Below are 18,238 nucleotides of genomic sequence, written 5' to 3' on the forward strand. Positions count from 1 at the left end.
CTTCCAGGAAGATGACTGAGGGCTGTGTTAAAAAGACATGGATTGATATATTCGGGCAAAATGTTTCAAGAAATGGAAGTGACAAAGACAACAATAGAAGAAAAAGTCTGTGGGCGTTGATGGGCTTTTCCTCAAAGAGGAGGGTCTGCTAGAAATAATGCGGGGGTCCCGCTTAGAAAAGAGCCCAGTGTAAGTTCTGAGCTGAGGTGTTTCACATGCAACCACTCACTTGCAGTTGAGTCTCCTTTACTGCATGTTAAATGACTCTGTTTGTAAAACTCAGTTTATACTTGGAGTATCTTTTCAGGAGGGGATCTTCTAGAAAAAAGAATTGAGGGCTGTGTTTCTCATTTGCATATTCTCCAAACCGTCAGAGAGACATGGGATCTGACAAATACCAATGTCCTTGTGGGGATAACCTAATGGCATAATTCACATCAGGGCTATCCTGGAAATCCTGGGACAGATGGTTGCCATAACCTGGATCAGTGGGGCTTGTCAGGTGTGAGGAGGAGATGATGGGAGGAAGGGAAGAGAAAAGCGAACAAAATTATGTTGAAGCTGAGTGGGGGGGGGTGACAGAGCAAAGAGATATTAAATGAGGAGAAAGTGTCTTGAAATATTTTGGATCTCACATGGGTAGGAGAGATGTGCCGTTCAAGTCTCGTTACAGCTGGAAGTGACAAAAATCTGATTTCTGCAGTGAGAATTTGATTGGAGGATACAGACTGCCTGCAATTAACATCTTAGGAAGGTGGGAGAAAATTAACAAATTATATCCACATCAGTGGTCTCAAGGCAACATCCCTCCTAGCTAGATATTAAGTTTGCCAAGAAACCCTTGCAGACACCCTGAAGTACTGGTAACGCTTTCCAGGAGATAAGAGAGGAAAAGGTCACTTCATAAACCACATTTTGACAAGACTGAGAACCTGAACAGGGCAGTTTGTATGTTCCAGCTGGTTTTAAGGAAGTGAGCTCTGGGCAGTCCTTGCCAACACTCCCAGCTGTTACCCAGAAAGAAGGCTTTGAAGTCATCTCCCGTTTAGTTAGGACCCTGGCCTGGAATGTTCTCATTTCTGGACTGAGGCTTCAGGAACTCTTCACCTTATCTTGCTGCTGTTTTAGAGCCCTGACACAATTCCCCACTGACTGGGAGGGTTAACGGGGACAGGATGGTCCAACTTATTTTGGGCAGGAGCTAGGACAAGGAAATTCACATTTTATTTAGTGCACATATGATTCAGTATCTGTTTCATAAAATGGTCTGGTAAAAACCTTTGGCAACTACTTATTTCATTAACATACTGACTGAACTAAGTCAGTCAGGCTTTTGCTGTAAGAGTCTTATTTTAAGGATCTAGTGAGGTATTACGTGCTTCTTCACTAAATAGCCCCAGATTGCAGTACTTTTTAAATACCTGGGACCATCTGGGAAAAAAAAAGTTGACTCAGACATCACACTATCAACCAGGTTAAATTCCAAATGATTTAAGAATTTCACATTAAAATTTGAAGCCATAAAAGTACCGTAAAAAAAGTAACCTCAGAATGGGGAAAGATTTTCTAATGACGACTCAAAACTCAGAAACCAAAGAAGAAATTTATGGATAAATCCAATTATATCAACATAAAAGAAGCAGCATAAACACAGTTAAAAGGCAAACCACAAATTAGGAAAAAAATATTTGCAACCCATATTGCTGACAAGAGAGCTCTCTCTTAAATAGAAAAAGACCGACCATGCAAAGGAAGAATGAGCAAAAGATAAACAATTTACAGAAAAAGAAATACAGATGGCACAGACATATGAAAGATGTTTAGCCTCACTTACAATAACAGAGAACACTTTATTAAAACTACACTAAGACACCATTTTTTTTTTCACCTTTAAGGTTAGCAAAAATGCCGAAGTTTGACAACACACTGTGCTGGAAAAGCTATAGGCAAACAGGCAGGCTCGTGCATTGCTAGTAGAAGCCCACCTTGGTGTCTCCCCAGGGAGAGCAATGTGGCACCATCTATCAAAATTACAAATGCACGTAGCTCGTAATACAGCCAATTTCTTGAATTTATCCTACAAATAGACTCATCCACTTGCAAAATAACATATAAAGTTATTCACCACACTATTGTTTGTCATAACAGAAGACTTGAGAACAACCAAAATGACAGCCACAGGAGACTAGTTAAACAAATCACAATACAACTATACAAAAAAATATCGTGCTCCTGTAAAAAAGAATGAGAAAACTATATACGCATAGAGAAAAGTCACGTTACGTGAAAAAAGAAGGTTTATGACAGTGTATGCAGTATTCTCCTCTGTAAAAGGAGATAAGGGGATATAGGTTCATACACACACACACACATACACACTCACACACACACACACACAGAGCAACCTTTAAGAATAGACAATTACCTAGTAGTAGTGGTTACCTGTTCATGATGGGGTAGGAAGCAGAGTTTGGTGGGTGGGTGATGGCATGGAGATCTCGGAGTATATATAATTTTACACTTTTTGACTTTTGACCCGTGTCAAGTATTACCTATTCAAAATCCTAAAAATTGAAAAATTTACAACTTTTTTGGAAAAGTAAACACTTGGGTCTGATTTTTATTGTTTTTTCTTCCCCCTTCTGGGGAGATAATCAGTGATCCCTTCTTACAGCCTTGGTCCTGCTTGGTGATTCTGTCCACCCTTGGACTACACTGACCGTCCCTCCCTCCTGACGTGGGAGAGGAGTGGTTAAGGCCAGTGAGGTTAGACAAAGGGGCCAAGAGGAGCAGGGCCCCCTGTCCCCTGGAAGGCTTCTTATAGAGCAGCAGAGGATGCAACTGGGTCAGGGGGCTCCACAAAATCTCCTGGGGATAGAGTAGGGGGAGGGGAGGGGAAAGTGGGCTGGCTGGAGGTCTTCAGGACACAGAACCCTCAGGAGGAGTGAGGAATGGCAGGCTCTGGAGGGAGAGAGTGTGGCAGGGTAGCCAGCAGGGAAGAGCGGAGACTTGCGTATAGGTCTTTACCAGGCCCATATCTTCACCATGGAGTAGTCAGCACAGCACGTGGGGCAGTGAGGAGAAGCGGCATCGCTAAGGATTCAGACCACAGGGGTGGCAGTCCCCACTCGGCCACCTGAGCAGGGTGGCCCCGACAAGTAACTCTTCAGAGCCCCGGTTCCCTCATCTTCTAATGGGGTAATACATTTCACGCACTAAGCATTTTACACCTATTACCTCATTTACTCTTCACAGCCCCGCGACAAGGAACGATCACTAGACCCATTTTCTAGATGAGTCAGTTGAGGCTCAGAGGGCTTTGGGAAGTAACTCAAGGTCACAGAGCCAGGAAGAGGTAGAACTGCAGTGAGAGCTCACAACTCCCTGAGCCAAGGTCTGTCTTAGTTGCTAATTCTATAAAAAAAAAGTAAAGTCAAAGACATGATTCACAAGTAGGTGAATTCTATAAATACTTGTAGTTTCCCAAGATAATTCTCAACTTCTAGACCTACATAAAACTGTGCTTCCCCCAAGCTTCTGGCACTCAGAAGTACAGAAGATACCAGAGGGACTGAAGTGCTTTATAACAAAACATAGCCTCTCAGGATCTAAAATATATCTCTAACGAGCACACTCCCACATTTGGGGCCAAGTACAAAAATTAGACTTAGTAACAGTCTAACAGTCCACTTGGCTATGGCATCATTTCTGGAAAGGACTTAGAAATTGGAAGAGCATTTATCTTTGTGCCATCCACGAGGTAATGCTGGCTTTTAAAAGTGTTACAGTCAAAACCACATTATATTTATAATGAACTGGGCATAAAAGTTAGGCATTTAATTGATGTTCAAGGTCTCCCTCTTAAGATTAGATCTTTGAATTGAAAGCTTGTGCAGAGGGGTTTCTCTTTCAGTTTTTACCCTTGGAGTGTTGAAAATGTGATCCAAAATTGAAGACTTCAATAAGTAAAAAGAGATCATAGAAAGAATAATTACATTACCAGAGTCAGCACTTACTGCCTTGCTCTAAAAGGCCAAAATTGCACCGTTGACCTTAAAAGAAGATGGATCATAGAATTTCTCATTAATCTTCCATAATTCTTATACTATACCATCTTAGGATAGGTATACATCTCATAGGTATCCCTGATTATAGTGGGTGGATAGCTACAATTTCATCTAATAATCTGATTTACCCACAACCAATGGAGACAAATAATTCCATGTAAAAATTCTAATGTAAATTCAATAAATGGGTTCATTGAAAGTGATAAAATATTAATTAGTGAATTATCCTAATTGGCCATTTAATATTAAAGTATTAATTACCATATCAAGCAGAGTTTGCCTAGATAAGCCTTACAAAAGTATTATCAAGGGCTCATGTGTGGTGATTAAAATTACATAATCCCGACTTCTAAAGGTTTATTATAAATCTTTCCAGGACAATAATTTTTTCAAGTATTCAAGCTATCTAGAACTTTTACTTATTTTCTTTTCTTTTTTTTTTTCCTTGCAGTACACGGGCCTCTCACTGTTGTGGCCTCTCCCGTTGCGGAGCACAGGCTCCGGACGCACAGGCTCAGTGGCCATGGCTCACGGGCCCAGCCGCTCCGCGGCACGTGGGATCCTCCCGGACCGGGGCATGAACCCGCGTCCCCTGCATCGGCAGGCGGACTCCCAACCACTGCGCCACCAGGGAAGCCCTACTTATTTTCTGAAATCTTAGCCTGCTTATGGAAAACCACATGATGTAACCCCACTTACTTGTTCTTCCCTTCCTAGTCGTCTTCTTTAACTCTTCTATAAATTTAGGTTTCTACAAGATATTTTTCACTTATAAGGCTAAATGCATGCATAAACTGTTGTTTTTAAAGCTCTCCAACATGCAAACATCTGAAATTTCAGAAAGAAAATGGATGCAACAGACATACAGATACATAAACACAGAACACACCCCCATCCTGGAAACAAAAAACATCCCCCCCAAAGGCAAAATCAAGCAAAGCAAGCACGCACAGGACATACATTTCGTTGCTACCAGCTACCTGCAAGCTGCATTGGTATTTGCAAGTCATACTTTTGGGAGCTGGGGTAGAACAGGTGAGTTTCAGCACCGTGCTGTCTAGAGGGCTTTAATCCCCATGGCAACAGAACAAAAATCCGGCAAGCCAGTCCCGCCAAAGAGACCCCCCCCCTTAAGCTTGACTGCCCCTCACCTGCTCCCCTTCTCTCCTCTCTCCCCAGACGAAGGCACTTCATGGAAACGTCTGGGAAAGCCCTTGGACTTTATTTTGTTACACCCTCTAAATGGACAAAAAACAAAAGAGAACAGGTATAGCAGACAATACTTTCAAATGGCCACCAAGAGTTCCACCGATTCCCCCCTCCCACCTATCACAGACAAACCCCACCATCAGGCCTCACTGGGGGGATGTTCCATAGGGAAAGGTTACACACAATGCTATCTGGGCTTGTTAAGGTCTTTTATGCTGAGATAAGAAATGGGAAATGGGAACTTTGCTCTTAAAAAGCTGTCTTTAGGTATTAGAAACCTCTGTCACCCCTGGTGTTAATGGAAGGTAAAGAGATCACCAACTTTGGCTGTGTGAACACAGCCTGAAGGGGGCTAGTGCTCCACAGCTAGCTGGGAGGGAGTCCGGGAAAAAGTCTGGAGCTGCCGAAGAGGTAAGAGACCATTGTTTCGGGGTGAGTGAGGAGAGGGGATTCAGAGCACCGCCTAAACGAGCTCCAGAGACGGGCGCAAGCTGCGGCTATCAGCGCGGACCCGAGATGGGCATGAGACGCTAAGGCTGCTGCTGCAGCCACCAAGAAGCCTGTGTGCGAGCACAGGTCACTCTCCACACCTCCCCTCCCGGGAACTTGTGCAGCCCGCCACTGCCAGAGTCCCATGATTCAGGGACAACTTCCCCGGGAGAACGCACAGTGCACCTCATGCACTGGTGCAATGTCACGCCGGCCTCTGCCACCGCAGGCTCGTCCCGCATCCGCACCCCTCCCTCCCCCCGGCCTGAGTGAGCCAGAGCCCCCGAATCAGCTGCTCCTTTAACTCCGTCCTGCCTGAGCGAAGAACAGATGCCCTCAGGCGACCTACACGCAGAGGCGGGTCCAGATCCAAAGCTGAACCCCAGGAGCTGTGCGAACAAACAAGAGAAAGGGAAATCTCTCCCGGCAGCCTCAGGAGCAGCGGATTAAATCTCCACAATCAACTTGATGTACCCTGCATCCGTGGAACACCTGAATAGACAACGAATTATCCCAAATTGAAGAGGTGGACTTTGTGTGATTTTCTCTATATGGTTTTGCTTTTTACTATTTGTCCTAGGGTTCTGTCTGTACTTTTTTTTTTTTTTTTTAGTGTAGTTTTTTAGCACTTGTTATCACTGGTGGATTTGTTTTTTGTTTGGTTGCTCTCTTCTTTCTTTCTTTTTTATTACTTTTTAATTTTTTCTTTATTTTTAATAATTTTTTATTTTAATAACTTTATTTTTCTCTTTCTTTCTTTCTTTTTTTCTCCCTTTTCTTCTGAGCCATGTGGCTGACAGAGTCTTGGTGCTCTGGCCGGGTGTCAGGCCTGTGTCTCTGAGGTTGGAGAGCTGAGTTCAGGACATTGGTCCACCAGAGACATCCTGGATCCACATAATATCAAACGGCAAAAGCTCTTCCAGAGATCTCCATCTCAACGCTAAGACCCAGCTCCACTCAATGACCAGCAAGCTACAGTGCTGGACACCCTATGCAAAACAACTAGCAAGACAGGAACACAACCCCACCCATTAGCGGAGAGGTTGCCTAAAGTCATAATAAGGTCACAGATACCCCAAAACACACCACCAGACGTGGTCCTGCCCACCACAAAGACAAGATCCAGCCTCATCCACCAGAACACAGGCACCAGTCCCCTCCACCAGGAAGCCTACACAACCCACTGAACCAACCTTAGCCACTGGGGGCAGACACCAAAAACAACGGGAACTACGAACCTGCATCCTGTGAAAAGGAGACCCCAAACACAGTAAGTTAAGCAAAATGAGAAGACATAGAAACACAAAGCAGATGAAGGAGCAAGGAAAAAACCCACCAGACCAAACAAATGAAGAGGAAATAGGCAGTCTACCTGAAAAAGAATTCAGAGTAATGATAGTAAAGGTGATCCAAAATCTTGGAAATAGAATGGAGAAAATACAAGAAACATTTAACAAGGACCTAGAAGAACTAAAAAGCAAACAAACAATGATGAACAACACAATAAATGAAATTAAAAATTCTCTGGAAGGGATCAATAGCAGAATAACTGAGGCAGAAGAATGGATAAGTGACCTGGAAGATAAAATAGTGGAAATAACTACCGCAGAGCAGAATAAAGAAAAAAGAATGAAAAGAATTGAGGACAGTCTCAGAGACCTCTGGTACAACATAAAACTCATCAACATTCAAATTATAGGGGTCCCAGAAGAAGAAGAGAAAAAGAAAGGGACTGAGAAAATATTTGAAGAGATTATAGTTGAAAACTTCCCTAACATGGGGAAGGAAATAGCCACCCAAGTCCAGGAAGCACAGAGAGTCCCATACCGTATAAATCCAAGGAGAAACGTGCCAAGACGCGTATTAATCAAACTATCAAAAATTAAATACAAAGAAAAAATATTAAAAGCAGCAAGGGAAAAACAACAAATAACATACAAGGGAATCCCCATAAGGTTAACAGCTGATCTTTCATTAGAAACTCTGCAAACCAGAAGGGAGTGGCAGGACATATTTAAAGTGATGAAAGGGAAAAAACCTACAACCAAGACTACTCTACCCAGCAAGGATCTCATTCAGATTTGATGGAGTAATTAAAACCTTTTCAGACAAGCAAAAGCTAAGAGAATTCAGCACCACCAAACCGGCTTTATAACAAATGCTAAAGGAACTTCTCTAGGCAGGAAACACAAGAGAAGGAAAAGACCTACAAAAACAAACCGAAAACAATTAAGTAAATGGTAACAGGAACATACATATCGATAACTACCTTAAATGTAAATGGATTAAATGCTCCAACCAAAAGACACAGACTGGCTGAATGGATACCAAAACAAGACCCGTATATATGCTGTCTACAAGAGACCCACTTCAGACCTAGGGACACATGCAGACCGAAAGTGAGGGGATGGAAAAAGATATTCCACGCAAATGGAAATCAAAGGAAAGTTGGAGTACCAATTCTCATATCAGACAAAATAAGACTTTAAAATAAAGACTATTACAAGAGACAAAGAGGACACTACATAATGATCAAGAGATCAATCCAAGAAGAAGATATAGCAATTGTAAATATTTATGCACCCAACACTGGAGCACTACAATACATAAGACAAATGCTAACAGCCATAAAAGGGGAAATCAGTAGTAACACAAGGATAGTAGGGGACTTTAACACCCCACTTTCACCAATCTATAGATCATCCAAAATGAAAATAAATAAGGAAACACAAGCTTTAAATGATACATTAAACAAGATGGACTTAATTGATATTTATAGGACATTCCATCCAAAAACAACAGAATACACTTTCTTCTCAAGTGCTCATGGAACATTCTCCAGGACAGATCATATCTTGGGTCAGAAATCAAGCCTTGGTAGATTTAAGAAAATTGAAATCATATCAAGTATCTTTTCTGACCACACGCTATGAGACTAGATATCAATTACAGGAAAAAGTCTGTAAAAAATACAAACACATGGAGGCTAACAATACACTACTAAATAACCAAGAGATCACTGAAGAAATCAAAGAGGAAATCAAAAAATACCTAGAAACAAATGACAATGAAAACACGATGACCCAAAACCTATGGGATGCAGCAAAAGCAGTCTTAAGAGGGAAGTTTATAGCAATATAATCCTACCTCAAGAAACAAGAAACATCTCACATAAACAAGCTGACACCTAAAGCAATTCGAGATAGAGGAACAAAAAAACCCCAAAGTTAGCAAAAGGAAAGAAATCATAAAGATCAGATCAGAAATAAATGAAAAAGAAATGAAGGAAACGATAGCAAAGATCAATAAAGCTACAAGCTGGTTCTTTGAGAAGATAAACAAAATTGATAAACCATTAGCCAGACTCATCAAGACAAAAAGGGAGAAGACTCAAATCAATAGAATTAGAAATGAAAAAGGAGAACTAACAACTGACACTGCAGAAATACAAAGGATCATGAGAGATTACTACAAGCAACTATATGCCAATAAAATGGACAGCCTGGAAGAAATGGATACATTCTTAGAAAATCACAACCTTCCGAGACTGAACCAGGAAGAAATAGAAAGTATAAACAGACCAATCACAAGCACTGAAATTGAGACTGTGATTAAAAATATTCTAACAAACAAAAGCCCAGGACCAGATGGCTTCACAGGCGAATTCTATCAAACATTTAGAGAAGAGCTAACACATATCCTTCTCAAACTCTTCCAAAGTATAGCAGACGGAGGAACACTCCCAAATTCATTCTACAAGGCCACCATCACCCTGATATCAAAACCAGACAAAGGTGTCACAAAGAAAGAAAACTACAGGCCAATATCACTGATGAACATAGATGCAAAAATCCTCAACAACATACTAGCAAACAGAATCTAACAGCACATTAAAAGGATCATACACCATGATCAAGTGGGGTTTATCCCAGGAATGCAAGGATTCTTCAATATAAGCAAATCAATCAATGTGATACACCATATTAACAAATTGAAGGAGAAAAACCATATGATCATCTCAATAGATGCAGAAAAAGCTTTTGACAAAATTCAACACCCATTTATGATAAAAACTCTCCAGAATGTAGGCATAGAGGGAACTTACCTCAACATAGTGAAGGCCATATATGACAAACTCACAGCCAACATCGTTCTCAATGGTGAAAAACTGAAAGCATTTCCTCTAAGATCAGGAACAAGACAAGGTTGTCCACTCTCCCCACTATTATTCAACATAGTTTTGGAAGTTTTAGCCACAGCAATCAGAGAAGAAAAAGAAATAAAAGGTTTCCAAATCAGAAAAGAAAAAGTAAAGCTGTCACTGTTTGCAGATGACATGGTACTATACATAGAGAATCCTAAAGATGCTACCAGAAAACTACTAGGGCTAATCAATGAATTTAGTAAAGTAGCAGAATACAAAATTAATGCACAGAAATCTCTTGCATTCCTATACACTAATGATGAAAAATCTGAAAGAGAAATAAAGGAAACACTCCCATTTACCACTGCAACAACAAAAAAATATACCTAGGAATAAACCTACCTAAGGAGACAAAAGACTTGTATGCAGAAAAGTATAAGACACTGATGAAAGACATTAAAGATGATACAAACAGATGGAGAAATATACCATGTTCTTGGATTGGAAGAATCAATAATGTGAAAATGAGTATACTACCCAAAGCAATCTACAGATTCAATGCAATCCCTTTCAAACTACCAATGGCATTTTTCACAGAACTAGAACAAAAAATTACACAATTTGTATGGAAACACAAAAGACCCTGAGGAGCCAAAGCAATCTTGAGAAAGAAAAGCAGAGCTGGAGGAATCAGGCTCCCAGACTTCAGACTATACTACAAAGCTACAGTAATCAAGACAGTATGGTACTGGCACAAAAACAGAAATATAGATCAATGGAACAGGATAGAAAGCCCAGAGATAAACCCATGCACATATGGTCACCTTATTTTTGATAAAGGAGACAAGAGTGTATACAATGGAGAAAAGACAGTCTCTGTAATAAGTGGTGCTGGGAAAACTGGACAGCTACATGTAAAAGAATGAAATTAGAACACTCCCTAATACCATCCACAAAAATAAAGTCCAAATGGATTAAAGACCTAAATGTAAGGCCAGACACTATAAAACCCTTAGAGGAAAACACAGGCAGAACACTCTATGACATAAATCACAGCAAGATCCTTTTTGACCCACCTCCTAGAGTAATGGAAATAAAAAGAAAAATAAACGAACGGGACCTAATGAAACTGAAAAGCTTTTGCATAGCAAAGGAAACCATAAACAAGACGAAAAGACAACGCTCAGAATGGGAGAAAATATTTGCAAATTAAGCAACTGACAATGGATTAATCTCTAAAATTTACAAGCAGCTCATGCAGCTCAATATCAAAAAAACAAACAACCCAATCCAAAAATGGGCGGAAGACCTACATAGACATTTCTCCAAAGAAGATATACAGATTTCCAACAAACACATGAAAGGATGCTCAACATCACTAATCATCAGAGAAATGCAAATCAAAACTACAATGAGGTACCACCTCACAGCAGTCAGAATGGCCATCATCAAAAAATCTACAAACAATAAATGCTGGAGAGGGTGTGGAGAAAAGGGAACCCTCTTGCACTGTTGCTGGGAATGTAAATTGGGACAGCCACTATGGAGAACAGTATGGAGGTTCCTTAAAAAACTACAAATAGAATTACCATACGACCCAGCAATCCCACTACTGGGCATATACCCTGAGAAAACATAATTCAAAAAGAGTCATGTACCACAGTGTTCACTGCAGCTCTATTTACAGTAGCCAGGACATGGAAGCAACCTAAGTGTCCATCAACAGATGACTGGATAAAGAAGATGTGGCACATATATACAATGGAATATTACTCAGCCATAAAAAGAAACGTAATTGAGTTATTTGTAGTGAGGTGGTTGCACCTAGAGTCTGTCATACAGAGTGAAGTAAGTCAGAAAGAGAAAAACAAATACCGCATGCTAAGACATATATATGGAATCTAAAAAAAAAGAAAGGTCTGAAGAACCTAGGGGCAGGGCAGGAATAAAGACGCAGACGTAGAGAATGGACTTGAGGACACGGGGAGGGGGAAGGGTAAGCTGGGATGAAGTGAGAGAGTGGCGTGGACATATATACACTACGAAATGTAAAACAGAGCTAGTGGGAAGCAGCCGCATAGCACAGGGAGATCAGCTCAGTGCTTTGTGACCACCTAGAGGGGTGGGATAGGGAGGGTGGGAGGGAGACAAAAGAGGGAGGAGATATGGGCATATATGTATAGCTGATTCACTTTGTTATACAGCAGAAACTAACACACCATTGTAAAGCAATTATACTCCAATAAAGATGTTAAAAAAATTTTTTAAAGATATCACCAACCCAATAATAACCTCTGGTCCTTCCATTTTTGACAAGCTCCCCTGCAAACAGGATGGCTTAAAATACCCTTGGAATAAATAGAACTTGGGAGGAATCTATTCGGTACCGTTTGAACCTCCCTTCTGCCACAAATTTCTCTGAGTTCGGTGCTGTTAGACCAATCCGGGGTTTTGCCTTTTCCCCATGCGCTCCTCTCATCTCTGAACAAACACTTTCCTGATTCACAATACAGATGGTGCAATAGTACGAGGGCTCCTCAGATAAGGTGGAGGTAGCAGTTGGCAAGTTATTACCAAATATAAAGTCCGATATTTTGTTTCCCCTTAAACTTAAATGAGCAGAGAATTGGAGACTTGGTTCTAGCATTTGAAAGATGCACTTTTGTCACACAGGAAAATGTTCATTTAATTATATTTAATCCCCAAACCGCCTGGGCTATAGCAATTCACACTGAAAGGATTCCTATTCTTTCCAAACTCCACTGATAGAACAGTAAAAACTAACTCCGATGTAGGAAGGTTCTCTTTTTTAGAAGTTCTAATGAATCCCGTGCAGAACTCTGAATTCAGGTTATGTGATTTCAAAGAACATTTGTTAACTTCTGATTTACTTGGTGGTTTTCTACTTCTAGGAATAGACATCCTCTAATTCTCAACTATTAGGTTTTTCTTCTCCCTTAATACAAGCTTTCATTTATTTTGTTAATTATTAGACTCCAAGTTGGGTAAAAGTGCTTGGCGCAGAAACCAAATTAGGGAGGAATCAAAACTTGGGAAAATGATTAAAAAGTGTTGGGGTGAGGAAGGGGAGGGGAGGGTGCTGTAATTCAGAACTTCTTGTCTCCCTCTATTGAGTACATTCTGCAACTACAACAACTGTCCTCAAAACCACGTACATACTCAGTGCGGCTACCAACATTAATCCGAGGAAATCACGAGTGTGTGGAGTGTTTTTGCAAATTTTCATAAGAACTTGAAATTTGCAGCTTCCTAAAATATTTAGACTTCCTCTCAACCCTTAGCCCTACTCTGAATTCTGCCAGACTCACTCTTTCGGGAATTTTGGAGCGGAGCCGGCTATCTCCGCAGTTTCTCCTCACACACAATCACAGGCGCTTCAAACTACCACCCTGTAAACTGACAACACTCCGCTGAGAAGCAAATGCCATAAAACTAACATCCTGAATAATCGAGGGGGCTACCTGAGCAACCCGACAGGACAGACTTGATCAGCCCTGGGAGAGAGGACACTTAATTCAGAGAAATCCAAAGAAAGGTGTTGGTTATGTAGCAGAGACTGAACATTATAAGGAGTTTCCCTTTTCCTGAAAAGCCAGCTTGGCTGAAAAATGTATCCATTCACTTCTGAACAGAGTGCGTCCTGTCTTTTAAGTATCACAGTGTTTAAATGGCAACCTTTAGTGGTGAATCTCTCCCTGCTTTTGTCTAAATGACTACGTGTTCCCTGGTTCTAAGAGCTTCAACTGGCATCTCAGGGCCAACTAGACAGCAGGGGGCCGGTTACTATAACAACGGACGGTTCTCGTGAATTCTGAAAGGCCCCTGAGTAGCCATTTGGGAAACAGTTGTTGAGCAAAAGTTGCCTAGGATCGCCCACGTGACCCAGATCTCCCTGCACAGAGCTACCCAGAGAAAGAAAAAAATAGCTGCCCATCTTCAGGAACAGCTGGGGTCTCTAGAGGCTCCCTACCCCCATGCTTTTAGCATCTCAGAGCAAGACACCACTATGTCATCAGAAACTCAACCCTCCGAGGCAAGCAGTTTTGGCATCATGAAATGTGCATTCTTCTCCCCACTGGCTCCACATGTTGTGAAGCTTTGTCGAGCTGGATTGTAACAGTTATTCCTAATGATTAAAAAAAAAAAACTTCTTGAACTATACCTACAGGTACAGGTTCCCCAGAGAGATGAGTGACATGGGCAGTTTACCAGTTTATAAAAGAAAGAATGATGCCCAGAATACAGGTGGCCCCGTGAGTGGTCTGTTTACAGAAAAGATAAAGGTGATCACACAAAGCCACCAAAAAGTACGACTGGGAAGCTTGGCTTTTTCTAGACTTGAATTGCATGTAAACCCATCTTTTGATTCTCATGCCCTCCCTCACAAGAGATACAGAAAAGCAGCTTGGTCTGACCCAGTGCCTCTGTCCATGCCCCAAATCCCCTCAGAAAGAATCTGAGCCTGCCCACAAAAGTGGACTTTATTTTGCATAGAAGAATGCACATTTAAGTGGAGGGCAGAGACGGGCAGACTGGCGAGCAGGGGACCACAGCTGGCTCTGTGCAGCCTTCTAGTGCCATGAGGGGATGTGAGGACAGTGATGTCGATCTCCCTGTTTATCACGAGAACCCAGACAGCTGGGGTTTTAAGCAAAATCTTCCTATTTTCAAAATAATTCAGTTTTTTTGTTTGTTTGTTTTGTTTTTTGCGGTATGCGGGCCTCTCACTGTTGTGGCCTTTCCCGTTGCGGAGCACAGGCTCTGGACGCGCAGGCTCAGCGGCCATGGCTCACGGGCCCAGCCGCTCCGCGGCATGTGGGATCTTCCTGGACCAGGGCACGAACCCATGTTCCCTGCATCGGCAGGCAGACTCTCAACCACTGCGCCACCAGGGAAGCCCAATAATTCAGATTTTTAAAACAAGATGTCAGGACTTCCCTGGCGGTCCAGCGGTTAAGATTCCACGCTTCCACTACAGGGGGCATGGGTTCGATTCCTGGAAGGGGAACTAAGATCCTGTGTGCTGCATGGCACAGCCAAAAAAGGAAGGAAGGAAGGAAGGAAAGAAGGAAGGAAGGGAGGGAGGGAGGACATGTTTTAAAAAACCCCCAAAAACAAGAAGTCAGCTACATAAACCAGATGTGGAGGCCGCCAGTTCTTGACCTCTACCTGGGATAACCTTTGTTTACCTGCTCATCTCCTCCATTAACCTACAGGCTCCTTGAGACAGGAGTTCTGTCTCCTCACAGCATCTCCAGCGCCTGACACAAACTAGAGAAATGTCTTTGAATGAACAAATGAAGGAAGGAATACACAAGCCAGCTGTAAAGGGTCTTAGGTCAACAAAACAAAACAAAGCCCTAGGTGTGAATATAGCTGACTCCTGAACAATGTGGGGGTTAGGGTGTCGACCTTTGCACAGTCGAAAATCTGCATATAATGTAGTTGGCCCTCCATATCCACAGTTCCTCCACATCTGTGATTCCACGGAGTCCACCAAACACAGATCGTATAGTACTGTAGTGTTGACTACTGAAAAAAAATCCGAGTATAAGTCAACCCCTGAAGTTCAAAGATGCGTTGTTCAAAGGTCAACTGTACTTCCCAAACATACTAGCTTGTGATCCTGGGCAAGTCCATTCCCCTTCTGGACACTGTCTTCTCCCTTGGAAGAAGGTGATGCAGTCCCCGCCACCTTGGCCACCACCCATGGCTGCTATGAGGATTAAGTCATGTCATGTTTGCTTCATGTTAATTCACCATTATTGACTGTTGTGATACACAATGTTTCCCCCTTGCTATCTGTCCACAGGCACATGCATGGGGGGCAGGGAATCACTGCTATTACACCATCTCCTTTGTGACTTTCCTGGGGTGGAGGGGGGGAGGGCAAACATCTAAACCAAATCCAGTCATCAGAGAGCACACATGGAAGCGCCCGCTGCTAGAGCAGATGGGCGCAGAGCGTGTGCCCGGCTCACAGCAGCTCTGAGTGTCACGGCTGCTACTGTGGAATCCAGGAGGGATGCAAGCTCTGCTGGGCACACGTGGTCTGCCATTCCTCCATCAAGAAGGGTGGTAGCGCGTGCCCACACTTGACCTGACGTGCATCTGTTTGTCTACCAGAGGCTCCGTTATGCCAACTCAAAACCCACACACATTTGTGGTTTGTGTCCCTTCCTATTTACTATGCTGTCTCCTCCGAACATCCAGGGAAGAGAAAAATTGCAATGTCGACACAATGCACTTGCTTTCATGAACAGCCTTCTTAATGAGGAGGCACCAACGGAGGGCAAAATTTCTGAACATCTAAAGATGAGAGTAAAAGAGAGACCTTCTTCTATCTGCCTATGAAGCTAAATTGGTGTTGACTGATTTACCACGGAATTTACAGACGGCTCAGTCATGGGCTGAAAAGGGATGTGAATTTCTCAGATCAGAAAGTGAAATCCTTCTAATACCAAACTACAACAAACCCGGGTTAGATGTTACAATTCCCACTTTGAGTTTGCATTTTCTGTTCCAGAGTCTATGTAGTTAGTTCAGCCCTATCTGAGTCTGAGAAGAAAAGCTGTTTTATGCTTCTGGAAAGTTCTTTCCCAAGCTAGAATTACGGTCAATAAGATGCTCAGGGCTTCCCTGGTGGCGCAGTGGTTGAGAGTCCGCCTGCTGATGCAGGGGGCACAGGTTCGTGTCCTGGTCTGGGAAGATCCCACATGCCGTGGAGCGGCTGGGCCCGTGAGCCATGGCCGCTGAGCCTGCACGTCCGGAGCCTGTGCTCTGCAACGGGGGAGGCCGCAACAGTGAGAGGCCCGCGTACCGCAGGAAAAAAAAAAAAAAAAAAGATGCTCAATTTGTCATCAAGGTACGATAGCACTGATTAGCTGGAACTAAGAACAGAACAGATACGTGATATTATTCAACATCAAAATCTATTTGGCTTCTAAAACACTTGAAAATACATATAGTTGGTCCTCAAGTTTTCTCCTTTGTGTTTTTGGCAAATCCAAAACATAGGATCTTTTTTTTTTTTTTTTTTTGCGGTACGCGGGCCTCTCACTGTTGCGGCCTCTCCCGTTGCGGAGCACAGGCTCCGGACGCGCAGGCTCAGTGGCCATGGCTCACGGGCCCAGCCGCTCCACGGCATGTGGGATCCTCCCAGACCGGGGCACGAACCCTTGTCCCCTGCATCGGCAGGCGGACTCTCAACCACTGCGCCACCAGGGAAGCCCCAAAAACATAGGATCTTTTCAACACACAAACATGTGCTATAAAAACAGGCTGTGGAAGGAAGTAAATGCCTCCAGACAAGCTATTCCTCGTCTAGGCAAAACAATGTAATGATTAACACAGTGGGCAATGAAGTCAGAGTGGCTGGGTTCAAATCCAGGATCCACCAAAGATTAACACTGTGACATGATTTTACCAAGCCTCAGTTTTCTGATCTGCAAAATGGATGTAATAATTCCAAGGATTCGAATGTTCATCCGCTTAGCACATGTGTATTATGGTGAATACTCAAGAAAAGATTCTTGGCTGTTTAGGCCTTAAGATATATGAAACCATGTCAGGGTAAGACTTTCTTTGCTCATCAGAGAGAGAAGAGCTACCTTCAAAGCAATTTTCCTCAAGATTACAGAAAAGAAAAGAATTAAAAATATCTTCACAATACTGACAATTCGAAGTGGACGCTCATGTCTTGCTCATAGTTGCTAAGGTATTCTATGGAACAAGTTAATAAATAAACAAGTTGCATGCCCCAGCATACGGACTGGACACCCTGTATATAGCTTTTTCCCCAGCATCAACCTCAAATTATGCAAATCGCAAAGAAACCTTCTCCAAAATTTCCTCTTCTTTCTGAGTGGCAGCAGCTGTGCTGCTCCAAGTCTTTTTCAGGAACGTCAGCACATTAATGCCATATAACAGCTTGTCTTGGTAAGATGGGGGGCTGGAGCTCTTGGAACGTCCTTTCTGACTGTAGTCATTCAAAAGGTGCGTTTTGTTACCATCTTGAGGAACAGGGCCAAAATGGCACACTTCAAAAAGTACTGAATTGATTTCTTCTCCCTCATTTCAATTGAAACGATTACAGCCCTGCACCATCGCATGTTGATATGGGTTACACTGTTTAAAAGGCACACACAGGGCACCATTTATAAAAGGAGGCAAGTGGTAAGTGCTCATTGATTTTTCCTTGATTTTGTCTTTATTAGCTGTCCCACCGCCCTGACCCTGGTGCCAAAACGCTCTGCATGCTTCTTCCTAGCTTTACAGCACCTTTGCATTGTTACAGATTTTACTACAT

At 42.5% G+C, this 18,238-nt stretch overlaps 1 protein-coding gene across 4 annotated transcripts in view; it reads right to left on the reverse strand.

Moving 5' to 3' along the window:
- The window catches only part of PTPRG (protein tyrosine phosphatase receptor type G), a 749,834-nt gene that overhangs the window by 67,124 nt on the left and 664,472 nt on the right, over positions 1-18,238 (reverse strand). For 3 of the 4 annotated variants that reach the window (XM_081245085.1, XM_081245083.1, XM_081245082.1), the window contains exon 14: positions 5,219-5,305. The exons of the other annotated variant lie outside the window; for it this stretch is intronic. In XM_081245085.1, coding sequence (XP_081101211.1) covers positions 5,219-5,305 — 87 coding nt within the window. The remainder of the gene's footprint in view (positions 1-5,218; positions 5,306-18,238) is intronic. 4 annotated transcript variants of the gene reach the window in all.

The sequence above is a fragment of the Mesoplodon bidens genome (assembly GCF_964165515.1).
Source record: "Mesoplodon bidens genome assembly, chromosome: 10".
Lineage (NCBI taxonomy): Eukaryota > Metazoa > Chordata > Mammalia > Artiodactyla > Ziphiidae > Mesoplodon > Mesoplodon bidens.